General features: G+C 40.3%; 1 protein-coding gene across 1 annotated transcript in view; it reads right to left on the bottom strand.

Annotated features, from left to right (window-relative positions):
- Window positions 1-1094: 1094 nt before the first annotated feature.
- PUS10 (pseudouridine synthase 10) overlaps window positions 1095-18091 on the bottom strand; it is a 53232-nt gene continuing 36235 nt past the window's right edge. The window contains exons 12-18 of the mRNA XM_081100847.1: window positions 13446-13502; window positions 12537-12613; window positions 12388-12443; window positions 11492-11609; window positions 8178-8320; window positions 5425-5524; window positions 1095-2807 (exon numbers count right to left, since the gene is read on the bottom strand). Of these exons, the coding sequence (XP_080956973.1) occupies window positions 2769-2807; window positions 5425-5524; window positions 8178-8320; window positions 11492-11609; window positions 12388-12443; window positions 12537-12613; window positions 13446-13502 (590 nt within the window). The 3' untranslated portion in view covers window positions 1095-2768. The remainder of the gene's footprint in view (window positions 2808-5424; window positions 5525-8177; window positions 8321-11491; window positions 11610-12387; window positions 12444-12536; window positions 12614-13445; window positions 13503-18091) is intronic.

The following is an 18091-nucleotide window of genomic DNA, read 5'->3' as shown; positions in this document are numbered from 1 at the left end:
TCTATTAATGAAATATTAGGCAAACACAAATTGAGGAACAATCTATTAAATAACTGGCCTGAAATCTTCAAAGTGTTAAAATAATGAAAGTCAAAGAAAGATGAACTGTTTCAGATTCATGGAGACTAAAGTGTGATCCCTTAACTGTGCAGTATCAAATTAATTCCTGATTTTGATCATTATATTGTGATGAATGAAGTAGAACAATGTCCTTGTTTATAAGAATTACACACTAATGTAGGGTGATAGGGCATCACTGGCTCAATGATTCAGGAAACAAGTTTCTTTGCAGTTTTCTTGCAACTTTCCTGTGAATGTGAAATTGAAAGTATTTTTTCATAAAAAAAAAAGGGGGTACCATTTTTAAAAATCAACTCAGAAAAGCTTACCTCAAAGTTCATTCTTTTATATGGACTTAAAAATCAAAGAATCAAGCTCCAAAAGAAAATATCTACCTAAGTAAAGAGTTTTTCTCTTTGGAAATGGGAATTTAACTTCTAAGTTTATTTCACATAACTTACAAATGTAACTAGTTATCTTATTTAGGAAATTTTTAATTTTACCAACTTTATTCTTACTTTTCCAGGTATTTAGAGTTGATGTTTTTTTTTTAAACTAAACCACAGACTATATTTGGGACAAAGAGGTGCTAAGAAGTACAAAAGGTCCTTTCACTAAGTGTTATTTAAAAGACTTAAAGCTGTAAGATATCACAAAACTAATTTTAAAATACTTTTATACAGGCAAAAGTGAAAGGATAGTATTCTCATTACTTAATGTTTTCAGTTTTGCATAAACAAAGACCTACATTAATTTAACATGTCTCTTATTATATGAACATTTGAAATGAGTATTTATAACTAAAATTTATACTTTGCTTGAAATTTTGCATAACCTCAGGAATAAAAATTTAAGAAATAGAGGTCTTCTAATTTGTGTTAGCTCAGGAGGTTCTGAATTCTTCCATTTTGCAGATCCACTGAATTCAAAGACAAGCCAAAAACATGCAAAAGACTAGCTCCCCACATTATTTAAATGTCTTTTTGTAGCAAAATTTCCCCAGAAACTGAGAAACAGTCACACAAAAGTTCTTACCTTTTTATCAAAAGTTTATTTCTATTATCCCTTTCTCATTTTCTGGCTTATTGAAAATAGTGAAAAAAAATTACTTGCTATTATTCACATAATGAAATTTCATGAAAAAACCATTTTCCTGATTTCTGAAGTGAATAATACATCTTGTCAGGCTGGTGTTGCTCAGTGGGTGAGAGTTGAGCTATGAACCAGCAGGTTGAGGTTTAATTCCTGGTCATGTGCTGGGATTTCGGGCTCTATACCCAGTAAGGGGGGATTGGGGGGGGGGGGGAGAAGATGTTTCTATCTCTCTCCCTCTCCCTCTCTGAAATCAATAAAAAAATATTTTAAAACAATTTTTTTAAATAATACATCTTAGTATCTGAATTATATTGGAGAGATAGGAAACTGGGTAATCTAATACTATCCAAGTCACATGTGTTCTGAAGCTCAGAGAGTTGAGTCAGGATGATGGAAATGACACTTAAGTTTAAAATTTTAATGAGACTCCTTTCTGAAAGTTTTCTCTTAATGACTCAACCATTTTCTCTAGGTTTTGTTTGTTTTTTCCTCTTCATAGTACTAACTGATGATTAACTTACTAGCAAATGGTAATCATGAGATACTATGAAATATACTTGGGCTATTTTGGGATAAGCTCCTTGAATCTAAATTCTAAAAGTCAGTTTTCATGGTTATGTGCATTAAAATGACATCCTCAACTGCCTCCTTCACAGAGTATGTGCTCAATAATAAGGTTTATTAGAAAGGGCCTACAGACCAGGAAACTTAAGTTTGGTCTTAGACATGGAAGTAACTAACAATTTAGATAAATCATTTAACTGCTATCTTTGGTTTTCATATTTATAAAATGGAGATGATAATATCCTGTCTACCTGATAAGGATGTTTGAGGTTAGATAATATATTGAAGCCCGCTAGAATAGTATCACCTTTTTTTGGCAATCTCAATTTTTCAAAATCTTATCCCTGGCAATGAAGTTATTGAAGGCACTTGTGTCTCCTTCTTTAAAAGATTTATTAAAGTCTCTTACCTTGATTCCTAAGGTTTTACTTTCCCTCTCCAGGAAAGGCATTGACAATTTTAGATTGTCAATGAGTAACTTGAAGTCATTAGCATTTGTGACAAATCACACCAAGAGTACTTCTATTGGTAATAGCTTGCTAGAAGCTTACTGGGAAAAATATTAATGGTCTCAGATTTGCATTTGGTATCTTATTATAAGATACTGTGCTGCATAAATATAGACAACTTATCAACATTGTTTTAAAAATTTAGAACATGATTTTAAAGGTGGTAATTCTCTTGTGAAGGGAAGTTTTGCTGAAAGAAATTACAGCTTCTTAAGATTACCAGAGAATGTATCCTGTTTGTGCACCTCTCTAAATGGAAGAATGAATATAGGGAATGGTTTCATAATTCATAGTTGGACTTGTAGGGGTTGGCGAGGGAACAAGAAAAATCATAAGACATCTTTAGAACAATGTAGCACACATTCTACACATACTGTATATGGATCCTGAGATGTTACAAGTTTAAAAATAAATAGATCAACATGATCCAAACAGTTGCCAAGACACCCTTATGGTGGGTAAACAGCCGTTTCACAATGTATGCTGAATGGACATCCACGTTGGGTCACGAAGACCCTACTCCGTTTCCAAACTTGAAAGCTAGTCATCCAGAGCAGGGGGCCAGTCAACATCTACAGACTGGAAGGAAGAAAACAAGTCATTAAAATATATTCCTGTTCTAGGAAGCAATTGCTGGTAATGCTGTGTAAGTTAAGACTTCTAATCTATACTAATAAAAGGGTAATATGCTAACTAGACCGGACATCTTCTGGATGACCTTCCGGGCGTCCTTCCAGACAAAGCCATGGTGGAGGGGCTGAGGCAGAGGCAGTTAGGGGGGATCAGGCCGGCAGGGGGGAGCAGTTAGGGGGATCAGGCCAGCAGGCAGGTGAGCAGTTAGGAGCCAGTGGTCCTGGATTGTGAGAGGGATGTCTGACTGCCAGTTGAGGCCCGATCCCGGAGGACATCCCCTGAGGGGTCCCGGATTGGAGAGCGTGCAGGCTGGGCTGAGGGACACCCCACCCCCGTGCACGAATTTCGTGCACCAGGTCTCTAGTCTATATATATAAAAGGCTAAGCAAACAGCCAACAAGCCAACAAGCCAACCGGCCAGTAGCTGTGACACACATTAAGTACCAGGGGACAGATGTTCAACGCAGGAGCTGTCAAGTGCCCTCTTGCACTCTGGGACCCCTTGGGATGTTGGACTGCCGATTTTGACCCAATCCTCGCAGGCCAGGCCAAGGGGCCCCACCTGCTGGAGGGAACTGCTCACTCCACAGACACCCTTTGAGCCCCAGCACCACCCCAGGTGCGGCTGGCCAGGGACTACAGGCAATTGGCTTCAGGGCATGTCCAGCCTGTCTTGCCCAGTCCCACTTTGCCGGCCACCTTCTAATTAATTTCCTTTCAATGTGTATGAATCCGTGCACCAGGCCTCTAGTATACTATAACAGAAGAAACTGCATTTGAAGGAAAGAGTCAATGAATGCAATTTAACACTCTAAAACCCTCTGGGACCTGGGGTTCATGGGCATGCAGTCTGTTGCTAAATTTATTGAGCATTCTGTTACTCAGCTGGTTATTAATTGTGCCTTTTGACTGATAAAAGAGACTAGAGTACATTAAAAAATTTTAATGTTATTTATGGGTAAGTAACAAACAAGTTCAGGTGGCAACACCAACTTTCCCTAAGAAGTTTCAGCCACTTTTATTCTTCTGGTCATTTTCATGTTCCCATATTTCTACCCACCCTGGTCTGGCTCTTCTAAAACAAAACCTTGAGCTTCAAGTCATAATGAAATTATAGTACCAGACTATTCTGTGCCACATTCCAGCCTTAGAAGTACGAAATTGCACCTTGTCTTCACTACCCTAGAGGGCTTAATTTAGGGGAAAGTTTCTTTTCAAAAATCCACTGTACCTGTGTTGTTTGAGACTTAAACTTTGAAACTTGAACTAATTTGCTAAAAATGATTTTCGAATTAATCTATGAGTCACTTCATATACCATACGCAGAAAATATTAGAAGACCCCAAATAACAATTGCATATGTGTGTGTGCTCTTCTATAAATCTCAGGGAAATAATTGGATTCTGTTTGAGACTATAGCCATATACCCAGAAAACATCACTGCTCACAATCTTGTAGTGTTGTGGGCGGTGGGGCGGGAGGGGTGGGGGTGGAGGAGGGGTAAGTATGTTGTAATGTTGAAAAGCTCTACAGGTGAGTCTATTGAACAATCAGGGCTGAGAAACACTGGCCTGTGGCTCTTTTGACACTCTGAAACTGTCCTGAGAAGTAAGGCAAAGAAGACAATGCAACTGGGATTTTCTTTAACAGACGGTTGTCTTCATCAGAATGACTGAATGACATTGTTTCCCATTGTTTCCCCGAGGAGGCTACCTGCAACCTTGAAGATGCTGTCACTGACTGAGCTGTATGAGATCCCATCGGAAAGCACTCAAGAGGCCTGCTGGTGAGATAATAATGTTCCAGGGCTCACTTGTTTGCCATAGCTGCTCTCACACTGGGCAACTCTACCCACCTTTTATAATGGGTACAATTCCCAAGTACAAACCGTTAGCATCTCCTAAAATGTTTGTTGTGGGGGTGGGAAGGGGCTGTATTCCTAATGGGATATTCGTCAAGGAGCACAACTTGTGACTCAATACCTACTGCTGCTCAAATAAGAAAAATATTGATGGAGAACTTCCAGAAAGATCCAGTCTGTCCATTTTTCTAATTACTTACAAATTTAACCTTGTTTCAATTCAGATTATAAGAGTGGAGAATTTGGACCACAGCATAGTGGTCCCTTATAGAACTGCTTTTATTAATAACCATCGGCTCAATCCATTTTCTACCCCTGTCCTGAACATACATTTCTCAGTAGTTTACCTTAAATTCTTTAAAAGACAAAACTGGTATGGGAATGAACTATAGAGTCCAAAGGACATAAGAAAGGCAACTTCATTTCTTTGCTTGGTTTAAGGGTTTAGATATCATGCCATATGTAAAGAACAATTAATAAGTTAGCTATATATTTTTGCAAGGGGGATAAATGAGACCTTGTGGGGTTTTTTAAAGACATAAAACTTCCAAGATAGACCCTCCCTGCAATATAAAGCTATCGTGAGATTTTGATCATTTTCAAACACCTCTTAAGGTAAGCAGTACTATTTGGCTTAATGCCAAAAAAGCATAACTTTGAATTCAAGGTGAAAATGGGCATTTCCACAATAAAATGGTTTACCTCAACGTCCAGCTCAAGAATGTCTGCAGTCACATTCATCAGAGAGCCAATGTTCGGCTTGGTTCTCCCGAAGTCTCCATGTACAAACTCTTTAATGTAGCTGGGGTTTGTTTAAGGAAAAAAATAGGATAGCCACGCAGTACCCATTGTTTGGTAAGATTTGATAGATGAAAGAGAAATAATAAAAGTAGAAATGTTACAAAAGAGGTTATTTCTGAGCTGTGACTTGTGATTGTGTCTCAGAAATTAGGCTACACAGACTGGATCCTACCTGCCTAGCAGCCAACATCAGGACCTACAACTTGTGTTTACATCAAACTTGCCAAGAGTCATTTTCTTTTTTCTTTAGCTCATCTCCAAGTGTCAAGATTTGGGTATGGGTTTTCACAATCAGCTGTAGATAAATGCCATATATAAATCTCAGCTATTGTTTCTTCGCCACAACTTCCATTTTGACATCTTTCTTGTCCCATTTTTCAATAATGGCAGCCGGTATTTGCCATGTGATAGTTTTCCAGAGTCACAAGAGTCACAAGAGTCACCTCAGAGATGGCTTTCCTTGTAATGTGATCCAGTGACACAATGGCAATGGGAGGGGAGGGACAATAATACAATTTAGTTTTGATGAAGGCCCTTCAAAAGGATTATCAGAGGACCTAAATTCTAGTTGTTTTGCAAACATGGTAAGCAAAAGGATTAAGTAAATTCTCTCTTTTTTTACAGGGGCAACTTTGTGTTTTACTCAGAAGTCTTCAAATTTTGAAGTCAGTGACTAATCCTAGAATTAGTTATTAATAAGATTATATTAACATCCCTTACACAGGACTACTACAACCTTGACAATCTTTATCTGAAAGATATGTTTTTGCCAGCATTCAGTAAAAATTCATTCACCATTATGTTGTCGTCCATAAACCAGCACTTGGTATAAAATTTAATATGATTTGAATAGAAAAAATAAGTTTGTTCTCAGATGATGAATAATAATTAAAAAAAAATAACAGCATAATATGCTACTATATCCCCCTCACTTTCTGAAAGTTTATTCACTCAAGTTTCACCAAATGTTTTGACTCAAGCATAAGATGTGTAACTGTCTTCTTTGCTAAACTCATAATTAGTTAACAACTATCATTCTTTTTCTCTCACTTTCTTTAGAGAATGCCACTTCTGAGTAGCATTGATGAGGTAGATGACCCAAAATCAATTATAAGGTCCAGAATGGTTCTTAATCATACCCTGAGGGGTGAGGTGTAAGTCAAATGAACTCGTTCAGTGTACTGAGCAATATCTGTGAAAAACATATATTTCTGAGTATAACCACATGGTATCTAAAGCTGTGCCAGCTGTCTTGGCTAATGCCTTAAGTTACATGTACATGGCTAGTTCTAAAAACATCTAATGAGATTAAAAAGATCCTAGCTTCTCCAAAATACCACTGCATTTCTCCCTAGCACACAAAACTAAAGCTAGGATTAGGTAGAAAGGATTTTTTTTTTTTTTAAGAACCTGTGATTTCTTTGAAATCCCATCCACATGCCATGTATAATAATGGGCAGATGTGCTCCAAACAACAGAGATACTAAGATCTGCCCACTGAATAGACCACCCCTTGTTCTAAATAGTAAAATCTTAGGAGATTTTAGAAGTAACCTATGCCTGTTTTTGAGGGGGAAACCCTGGTCACTCCTAGGGCGGGATAGGGGAGACAGAGAGGTGAGGAGGTTGGTGGGGAAGGAGAGGCAGACTAATTACAGCAGCATAGTACAAATGCTATTTGGTGATTAAAAATTAACATTTTCCCTCATATCCATAAGCATATCATTAATCTTATACTAGTTAGATGGCATTTTGTCATTTCATGCTAGTAGATCACAAAATAATATAAAACCAAGAAACAAATAAAAACTAGGAGCACTGCCCTAACCGGTTTGGCTCAGTGGATAGAGCGGCAGCCTGCGGACTCAAGGGTCCCAGGTTCGATTCCGGTCAAGGGCATGTACCTGGGTTGCGGGCACATCCCCAGTAAGGGAGTGTGCAGGAGGCAGCTGATTGATGTTTCTAACTCTCTATCCCTCTCCCTTCCTCTCTGTAAAAAATCAATAAAATACATTAAAAAACAAACAAACAAAAACTAGGAGCACCTTTGAAAAGTAAACTAAAGCTAAGACTACAGCAGCTCTCTAATTTTATTTTGTTTTATTTTTTTTAGGTTCTCTAATATTTTATAACCAGCAAGTCAGACCTGATACCAAACCATGCAAGGCAGGGTAGGCTATGGACAGGCGATCAGCCTTGGACTATTCTCTTGTTCTGGGCCAGCGGCCAATAAAGACCATTCTGTAAAGTGGGGCCACTCCCATCTACTCTCAGTGTTTAATCATCTGGCACGTGCTCAGAAAAGGTTGAAAGGACCCAAATGTGGTCATGAACATGTGACTGGCAAAATGTGTAAAGACAGCCAAGGAATCAACGTGTTTCCTGAGTACTTACTATGTGCTCACCATTGTGTGAGACACTATATATTTTAAAGATCACTTTGAACTGGCTGCTGCCTCATGGTTTAAAATGGCGTTTTGAAAAATACAAATTTAATGAGGGAAAAACACTCAGACAAGACAAAACAAAAAATCTTCTCCAACCTAACCCTTTGCCTATCCTCCTAGATCCTTTGAACCTATTTTCTAGGGCAGCACGAACTCTTCCACTAGGGTTGGGGTTAGGTCACTGCTGTGCAGAAGGTGAAAGGATACGTTCCAGCCTGAGTCTTTAGCTGGAGGCGGAAATGATGCTCATCCACATAGCATGTCTCCATGGAGTGAATGATGCGATTTCTTACAGCCAGGGGCCTCCGGTGCAGGACCCGCAGAGGTGTCTTCTGGTCGATCTTTAAGTCCTAAGGAGGATGTGATACACAACTATGGAGTCAGCTTTGCTGCCCACTGAAGCTCCTGTTAGCACCTCCTTTGTCCTCTGTGGCTCACCACACCTGTTTTCTCTAGAGGACCCCACCTATCACTGTCATGGTAGAAACTAATACCGTAATAAACTGTATGGTAAAGGCTCACGTTCTGTGGGACTTCTCATAGCCTCGTCCATACTTACTTTCTGGGCCCCAGTGCCCCAGAAAAGGCTTTGATGTCAATGTTCCCCAAAGTCCCTTTTGCTCTAATATTTAGCCACTAGAGGCCTGGTGCATAAAATTCATGCACTCTAAACAGAGGTTAGAGGGTGGAAGTCACTCAGCCCGGATTGTGAGAGGGCGTAGGCCAGGCCGAGGGACCTCACCGGTGCATGATTGGGGCTGGGGAGGGACATGGGAGGTTGGCCAGCCAGGGAGGGACCGTGGGAGGGCTCCAAGGCGTGTCCAGCCCGTCTCGCTTGCCTGATCAGCCAGATCCCAACAGCAAGCTAACCTACCGGTTGGGGCATCTGCCCCCTGGTGGTCAGTGCACGTCATAGCGAGTGGTTGAGCGGCCTTAGCATATCATTAGCATATTACACTTTGATTGGTTGAATGGATGACTGGATGACCGGACACTTTACATATTAAGCTTTTATTATATAGGATTAGGAACCTGCCCTTTACATTAACAGCTCTTTTAGAAGACATATTCTTACTGCTTTTCCCCTAACCCAACAAAATAACCTAATAGTGGGGATTTCAGGCTGAGGTGAGAAATGGCAGTTTTCGAAGGCGGGACTTCGGCCTCCCTGTGTGTACAGGCAGTGTGCATGTATTAGGTAGAACCGTACACCTCCTCAGGGTTATTTTTTGGTTATAAGAAAGGACACATCTGAAAAATCAGCAGTTGTATCATAATTTTAGAGTGGTGTTTCCACATAATAATGACAAGAGTGTGCAATAAACCAGGACCTCTTACTATTTATTGGCTCGGTCAAGTTACTTGAGAATAACAATACTGCATGTCTTTTTACAATTCAGATTTGTTTAGGGTCACAGGCTTGTTTTCCTCAAAATTAGAGAATTCCTTTTATGTCACAAGATATAAATGAAGAAACAGAGGTTAGTATTATAAAAAGCAAACTAATTTCAAGTTTTAAAAATAGATATTGGATATAACCAGAAATGTAGGTTCATAAGAACTTTGAGTCCTCTGCCATTTCTTGTTGGAACAACTCCTTTCTAATTTGCATGATCAGTGAGTGCCTGAAGCCACACTAAGAAATATTTTGGTCTGGTCCTCCCACCCCCACCCCCATCAAGTTCTCCACCAAGAAAGAAAGAACAAGTTCTGACAACAACTGCACTTGAAGTTGTGTGACTGCTTTTATCAGAGCAAGGAGTCAATGGCCCCTCCTAACTCATAGGGCTTTTTTTCTATTTTACTTTTTTCAATTACAGTTACCATTCAATCTTATATTAGTGTCAGGTGCACAGCACAGTGGTTAGAGATTTATATAACTTATGAAGTGGTTCCCCCGGTAAGTCGAGTGCTCACCTGGTACCATACACAGTTATCACAATATTATTGATTCTGTTTCCTATACTTTACATCCCTGTGTCTAAGTCATGGGCTTGAAGATTGAATAATTCTTTTATGTTAATAGCACTTTGTTCTGACAAGATAAGCTGACTTCATAAGGTTTGTTCTTGCAAGTCATAGACGTCGACCTACCTTTATCTTTTTTCTATTTTTGTGTTTTTTTAAATAGTTAGATCATATTCCAACTTGTTCTACCATTTCCTTATTAAAGGAAATTCATTTTGTTTCCAGTTTTGTTACTGTTGATTTTTTGCCACTTTGAACAAATATCCTCGATGCACATATCTGTGTGCCCTGGGGTTTTATTTCTTCAGGACAGACTGCCTGTAGTAGATGTGCTGGGTGGGAGACCAGTGTATTTTTAATTTTTACAGTCACTGCCACATTGTTTTCCCAAAAAGGCTGGAACACTTTACATTTCTACTGAATGTATGCCACAAGCCTGCCCTCTGCTCCAACCAACAGGTGCTGTGAGTCTCAGAGGAGTACAGTAATGGCCTCATTGTCACTTCAGTGAGGAGGTGGAACATCTTGTTGAATGGTTCCTGACCATCTGGAGTTGCTCTTTTTTTCAGCTGCTGGTTCGTATCCTTTGTCTTTTTTTCTCTATTGGGGGTTTGTATTTTTCGTAAGTATAAATCCTACTCAAGAAATCTTTTGCCGATTTGTTTTCTACATAGTCATGCATATGTGTACAGACACTCAGTGTGTGTGCTCTCTTCCCCTTACCATTTGTCAGGACCATTTCCAATTTTGTCAACAAATACTCATCTACCACATAACTTCTAACAGCTGGCTAGTAACAGTCCCGCATACAGATAAGCCATAAGATTAAACCAATCCCCTCTAGCAGGTCATCCAGATTATTACAAAATATTGCCCATGTAAATAATGTTATGATAACTACATATGAACATGTTTGTGCCCATTTATTCTCATTTCTTGTGTGTGAAAGTAAATTATCTTTATAGGAAGAGGTGGGGGCGGATGGGAAGAAACATTCAAATGAACTGGGAGACCCTTTATAATGACATGCTCACGTGAAGGAAAATCTAGCATGGGGCAAAAAAAAAAAAAAAAAAAGTGCTCTACACATTATGCTGTTCTATTTGTTTATAACATGTTTTATGTATTTTATGTTTCTTTTGTACGGGAGGCCAAATACAATAGTAGCATTGCTGAGTGTTTTCTATGTGTCAGATACTGTTCTACGTGACTTTTGGGACTAAACTCATTGATTCTAATTTTATAGATGGAGAAATTGAAGAGGCTAAGTAACTTGTCCAAAGTCACACAATTAAGAAATGCAGATCCAGGGTATATATCCAAGCATCTGTCCTCAGAGGCAGGCTCTTCATCACTAGCAAGACTGCCTCTCAGACAGGTTAGATGGATTGCCCAGTCATTCAACTAGTAAATGGCAGAGCCAGGAGTTGAAACCAGGTCTCACAGTCCCCAATGCCCACGCTCTATGACTTGCTGGTAATAAACTAGAAGACAAAGGACTCTTTTATAGGCAGTAGAAAAATAAAATAAGAAGAATCAGGGCATTTAGCTACCTTCATGTCATTTAGAAATTCAATGTCTTCCTTCCGTATTGCTTTATTTGTCCATATTAAGGCACTATAGGTCTTGGTCTTTTCTTCTTCACCTTCTTTCATATGTCCTATTGCCTCTCTAAAATAAATAAATAGATAGATAGATAGATAGATAAATAAAGCAAGCAAGCAAACGTTTGTCTGAATATATAAAACTAGAGGCCTGGTGCACGAAATTCCTATAAAATGGAATCATACAATATGTGGTGTTTGGTGTCTGGCTCCTTTCACCTCATAATGTGTTTGAGGTTCATCCATGTTGTAGCATGTATTAGTACTTCATTCCTTTTTATCACTGATAATATTCCATTGTATGGTTGAATATAACACATGTTGTTTATCCATGGACACTCGGGTTGTTTCTACTTTTTCTGCAATTATGAACATTACTGTGAACATTCATGTAGGTTTTTTTGTGTGGATGTACATTTTCATTCCTCTTGGAAGTAGAATTGCTGGGTCATATGTTAACCTTTGGGGAAACCACCAAACTGTTTCTACACTGGCTGCACTTACAATACCATGAGGGTTCTAATTCCTCCACATTCTTGTCAACACTTGTTATTTTCCATCATTTTTATTACAAACATCCTAATGAGTGAAGTTGGATCTCATGGTTTTTATTTAAATTTTCCTGAGTAATTCATGCCATTAAGCATTTTTAAAATGCATTCATTGGTTTATTCATATATCCTCTTCAGAGAAATGTCCACGTACTCATCTCCCTATCATTAGTTGGGTTGTTTTCTTATTACTGGTTTGTAAGAGTTCTTCATATATTCTGGATATAATTCCCTTATCAGATATATGCTTTGAAACTTCCCTTTTGAAATGACCTCCAGTGAGCCTACCCTTACCTTGTGACAAGCTGCAAGTCACGGACTTGGATTTTGTTAGACGAGCTATTAATTTTCTATAGTAACAGAAAAAGAAAAACAATTAGCAGCTCCAGGTCAATTACAGAGTGGCACAAACCGGACGATTTCCATGCCATGAAGTGGTTTACCTGCTGAAGTTCCTTAATTTCTTGTGAAGTGAAATGTACTCTATGAGGATTCACCAGCTCAATTGCAAAGGGCCTTCCTGCAGCACACACCCCGCCATGAAACAGAAACGTGTGGATGGAGTTAACATTTGGGCGAGTGCAAGAGGGTTAGGAGGTGTGAAAACATGAGGTGAGCTTTAGAGGACTGAAAGTTTAGCTACATCTGGGGAGGGGAGAATGTGTGAACAGAATTAAGGGGCTTTGGGGGGCTGCTAAACCCCAGTGCAGGCAATATGTGAAAGTGACTGCTTTCCCAAAGGTCCACAGGCAAGCCTGTGTTAATTACAAAATAAAATCTAAACGACCACTAACGGCTTGGTTACACTGGTGTCATGCTGTCACATGCAGCCATGTCCAGGTAAGCCTCGCTGACATCCGTCCTCCTAGCTTAATCCTCTCGTGAAACAGAGGAGCTGTGATTCTATGAGAGGAAGGATCTATAAATCTCAAATAGCTCTCATTTTTCTTGTAATGAAACAACGAAAAACCAGAAATGAAGGCTAAAAGAGCAGAGTCACTTTTTCAACGAAGATGTGCATTTTAAAAACTGTTCTTGTCCTGCTGAGATGTTATTTAATGGAACAATTAACAATCAAACTTTTGGGGGGAAATCAGGCACCTCCTGCTGAATGCACATAAAAGTCCCTTGTAACCTACAGGTATGCAATAAAAATGGCCTCTGAAGAAATGACTCCAGTTAAAACATAACAATTATATAATTTATAAACATAGCTTCATAATCCACAAAGCTTTCTCACTTGGAGAGGAGCTCTGGGCTCCACCCACTTTGGTTTTGAGTCAGGGACTATAGTAAACTATAGTGATAATCTGAAAGTTAGTTCTAGTCGAGTGATGCTGTTGCAATCTTACCATTTCCTAATGTCCTCACATCTACATCTTCTCTTCCAGAGGATGAAAAATTAAAACCTTCAGAAAGCAGATAAAGAAAAAAAAAATTCAGAGAAATAATAGTCCTAATACTTCCATTCCTGCCCTTTGGTAGAAACCCAATTTTTCTTAAACAATTTACAGGAGAATCCCAAAGGATAATCATCATCCCACCTCTATTTCCAATCTCTCCTGAAGAGTCCAATAATAATGACAAACACCTTTTATTGAGCACTTACATGCCAGGCACTAAGCTAAAATTTGTGCGTACATTATTTCATTTTATTTTATTTTACCCGGTGAGATAGGTATTAAAAAAACAAACAAAAACAAACCACCAAGCTTCAGAAAGGTTAAGTACTTTTCTCAAGGTCACAATTTAAATGGCGGAGCTACTTGTTTCCAGTGTCAAGGCCAGATCTTAACCACCATCCCACGGGAAAGTCAAATGCAGAGCATGATTTGGAGGAATCCGCCCCCCCGCCCCCCCCCCCCACCACCCTGGTCACAACTTATCGTGAAAGGTCTATCTACTTTCTTCATTTATTTGATAATTCAACTCTATGAAAGGGAAAGGAGGGAGGTAATATTTGACTCTAATGCAAATTCATTATATAAGCAAATCTAAGCTGGAACTGTGACAAAACTAGCGTTCATTTTAAGATCGATGGGTCATCACAGACTAAAAGCTGCAAATATTGAAATGGGAAGTGGTTTAAAAAAAAAGTGAGGGGAGAAGTGTCACATGACAGCTTTTTTAGAAATAGAACTGACTAATGATTTCATCATCATCACCATAGCCCACATTAACACGAGAGGCATTATTCTAAACATTTCATATGTGTTAACACTATGAGATAGGTTAACATTATGAGATAGACAGTGACATTATCTCCATTTTATTTATAAGGCAGGTAATACAGAGAGGGGATAAGTAACTTATCTAAGATCACGTCACGGATAAGTGGTATGGTCAAGATTTGAACCAGGTAGTCTGGCTCCAGTTTCTTAACCTTGTCCATACTGCACCACCGAGAAGACAGCCAAAAATGCTCAGACTTGTGCCCACGGAAAGCAAGACCAGTCTTGGACCAAAGACTGGGAAAGGCGGGAATGTTTTTGAAAGCCTGGCCAATCATCAGAGTGGTAGAGTTTAAGATCTCTGAACATAGAGCTCACACCCTGATTCTTTCATTCGGGAACAAATATGTACAGGATGTGTGTGCTAGGCACTGTGCGAGATGATGGAAGACTAAGGCACACAAGGCGGACATAGCTCTTGTCCTCCCAGAGATTACTGTGTATGCAGGGAGATGGACCATCAACTAGTGGAGGGCTGGGGCAGGAGAAGTACGGGAGCATTCCTGCACTTAGAGCACAGTGCAGTGAGAGCGATGAGATTTTTATTTATTCCTCGGTAGGCCAGCCACTCTGGAAAGCACGAGATAAGGGAGAACAAGACTATGGGATGAGCAGATGGGAAGGTGGGAGGAGGAGGAATTCCATTTTAACAGCCATTGTTAAATCTTCCCAGGGAAGATTCTAAATGCAAAGTTCTCATGTAGATTTTTTAAAAGGGAAGGCTAAAAGCTTTAAAGTCCTATGAAAACTACACTCAAGAATAGCCCTCCTTTCCAGTATGGCTAGCTATGAAGAAAGCAGGATTTCACCCTTCCTTCATCTTTAAAAAATCACGTTAGCAAGCCAGGGCCAACCCCTGCTGGAAACATGGGCTCCGAGCTATAGGGTGTCAGGTACTGCCATGGCAGAGGGGGCTCCTCTCTATGCTCAGGGCCCAAAGCTGTGGCTCTCACACAGAGAAGCAACCAAGGACTGGCTAGCTAAGCACTAGCTATCCAAGGCAGGTCTAGAATTCAAGCTGTGAGTGAGGCTCATAAGTCTGGGGAGGCTGTGCTGCATTATTCCAGAGGACTGGCCAGTAGAGAATCTAGGTCAGGCAGGGAGTGGGATTCCATGGACCAGTAAGTCCCAAAGAACCATCCATTCCATGCTTCCACTCCATTGTCAAGCTGTTAATACACATTCAGCAACATTAGTAGCTTTCAGTTAGTCAACACACTTAAGAGTAGCACTAACTGGGGATGGAGAGCTAAATAGAGAGTTCAAATGGCATCTGGGAAGCTGAAAAATACTGACTCCTTATGGCTATGATTTGTCTTATACCTGTTCACCTCCATCTCCAAACCAGCCATAATGTCAGGGAAGCAGGAATCCACAGTGACTGAGCCACACCCGCAACAGTGGCTGCTAAATCAGACCAGAAATCTCAAACTCATAAATCAGTCCATCAAAATTCTCACAAATTCCAGCACATCAACAAGAAAGAGGGGCAGAAATCGAGGCTCTGGAGAAGTCCAGAGAAACATCATAATCCTTCCAGACAGAGGGAGAGGGGGTATTTACTGTATATTTTAGGAAAATGTTACAAATTTGAATCCCACATGGAAAAACACTTTTGGGGGCAAACTTCAAAACTTTATTCATAGGCAATTATGAATAATAGCCGGTAAAAAAAAAGGGGGGGAAAGGAGCCACTGCCATTCTGGGAAACACATTGTTTAAAACTTAGTTGCGTTTTCTAAACCCTATAAGTGCTTTGAGTCTTCTGCTCAAAGAAACGGATGTTTCAAAAACAAATAGAAAGCCAAGGGTAAGAAGGGTCAGGAACTATGTCTGTGGTTCAGCTGGTCTGCAGTGGCCTCAGACCCAGGGGCAGACAAGGGGGCAGAGACCAGCTGATAACGTTAGGCTGTCAAGTGAAGTGGTGGGGACTTGATCCTGCAGCTCAGTCACTGACCAGCTTTCGGCAGGGAGCCGCCATGACAAACACTTACTCACTGAGCGATGGAGTGAGTGTGTTAGGGGAAAATTTTTCTTTGATTTTGAGAGTGTTCAAGTTTATTACTCATCGCCTAGGGAATTCGCAAGTGCATAACATGAAGTGACTGAGAGACAAGTTTGTATCTCTCACTTAGGGGAAGGAACCTTTCTCAAGTAGCTAGGCTGCTTCGTGCAACACCGGCTTATTTTCATCGAGCTGTAAAACGTGGAGGTCCCACAGTCAGAACCATCTTCCCTGAGTTGTCAGAGGTGAACCCCAGAAATGACAAGTAATTTATCTGAGAAGCAGGGGTTTAGAAAAATGGATGCTATTTCTCAGGCCTTTCGAACAACAAGATCTTATCACGACAAGAAGCCCCTGAGCACAGGCCTCCAGAAATACGCTTTTTCTTAAGTGGCTCTCAATAAACTTCCTCAGCACACAACCATATACGTTACACGCAGTTTTACTTATTTCCAGCTTGGGGACAGATTTTCCCCCTCAAATGGAAAATGACAATGGAGTGCCTTCATGAAAGGCTGCAAGGGTGAAACACGCCGCTGTGTCAGAGCCCCCGCAGCCCTGGTCGCGGCGGGGGCTTCCTGGGGACCCACATCATCAGAATTGAAAGTTTCTTGAATCTTACAGAAAAGGAGTGAGGTGGCCACAGAAAAGTTTGAAAGAGACGTCTTGTGCCAAAGCTGTATTTTCACTTCTCCACGACTTGGATAAGTTTTATAAGATAGCTAGTGTGCGAATAGTAGATTCAGTAGGTTAAAGCTCATGGCAGTAAGCCAGAGTCGTTACTGCTAAGATTCTGGAAAATACTAGTTTGCTAGGTTACTTTCTTCTTCACTCAGTTAAACAATTCTTAAAAGGCCCTTACAAAGAGGGCTGCTCTATATAATAGGCAACAAATTATAAGCGGGGTGGGGTTTGAAGTGCTTCTCTTTGCAAGCAGAGTGCGGGAAGAGACAGCCGTATGTCATCTCAGCCACTGCTTGCCATTCCTACAGCAAGCTTGTTTTAAGGTGTTTCAGAGAGAAGGATGGACGTTGAGTTGATTCCTCAAAAAAGGTGTTCTAATTATTTCAGGAAACCCACTTCAAGAGTGATTGACGTCCTGCCTACAGTTTTTCCTGACGGACATGATTTCCTGTGGTTGAAATCTCAGCCCCTTTCCGCTAGTCTACTCCTCGGTGAAATCATGAGGCTTTATGCTGCCTTTGACCTAACAGGCCTATCAAGACAAAGACAGCTAAACCTGCCCGGATCTGACTCATCCCCCAAACCTGGGCTCATTAATGCCTATGGGATTAAAATGCAACACAACTCCCAGTAAGTCTTTGTAAAATGGTAGTGGTCGGTTTCTTTTCTCTGGGCTTCAGCTTTTTCCCAGGACATTTTAGCGACTGACGGAAGCCAGGCATGTGTCAAGCACTGACTGTGCAAGCTGTATTTTAATTTCCTCAAATTCCACCAAAGAGGTCAAAGCTGAGGTGTCCCAAGGTCAGCGCGTCAGTGCATTCATTTAAAGTAGTTTCGATTGTTTTGAATTTTCCCAGGAAAGAGCAGTCATTTTGAAAAGGGAAAGAAATCTTTGGTACCTTGGCCCAAATCCAGGCCCGGTCAGAGGAGCTCAGCCATGGAGTGTCTGTTTATGGGAAGATGCCAGGACAGGGGCCCAGACTTGGTGGTGATTTTAAAAATGCAGAAATCTTGCCCTAACCAGTTTGGCTCAGTGGAGAGGGTTGGCCTGTGGACTGAAGGGTCCCGGGTTCGATTC

The sequence above is a fragment of the Myotis nattereri genome, assembly GCF_964212035.1.
Source record: "Myotis nattereri genome assembly, chromosome: 10".
NCBI lineage: Eukaryota > Metazoa > Chordata > Mammalia > Chiroptera > Vespertilionidae > Myotis > Myotis nattereri.
Note: the sequence above shows the minus strand (reverse complement) of the source record. Positions and strands in the feature narration are given on the sequence as shown.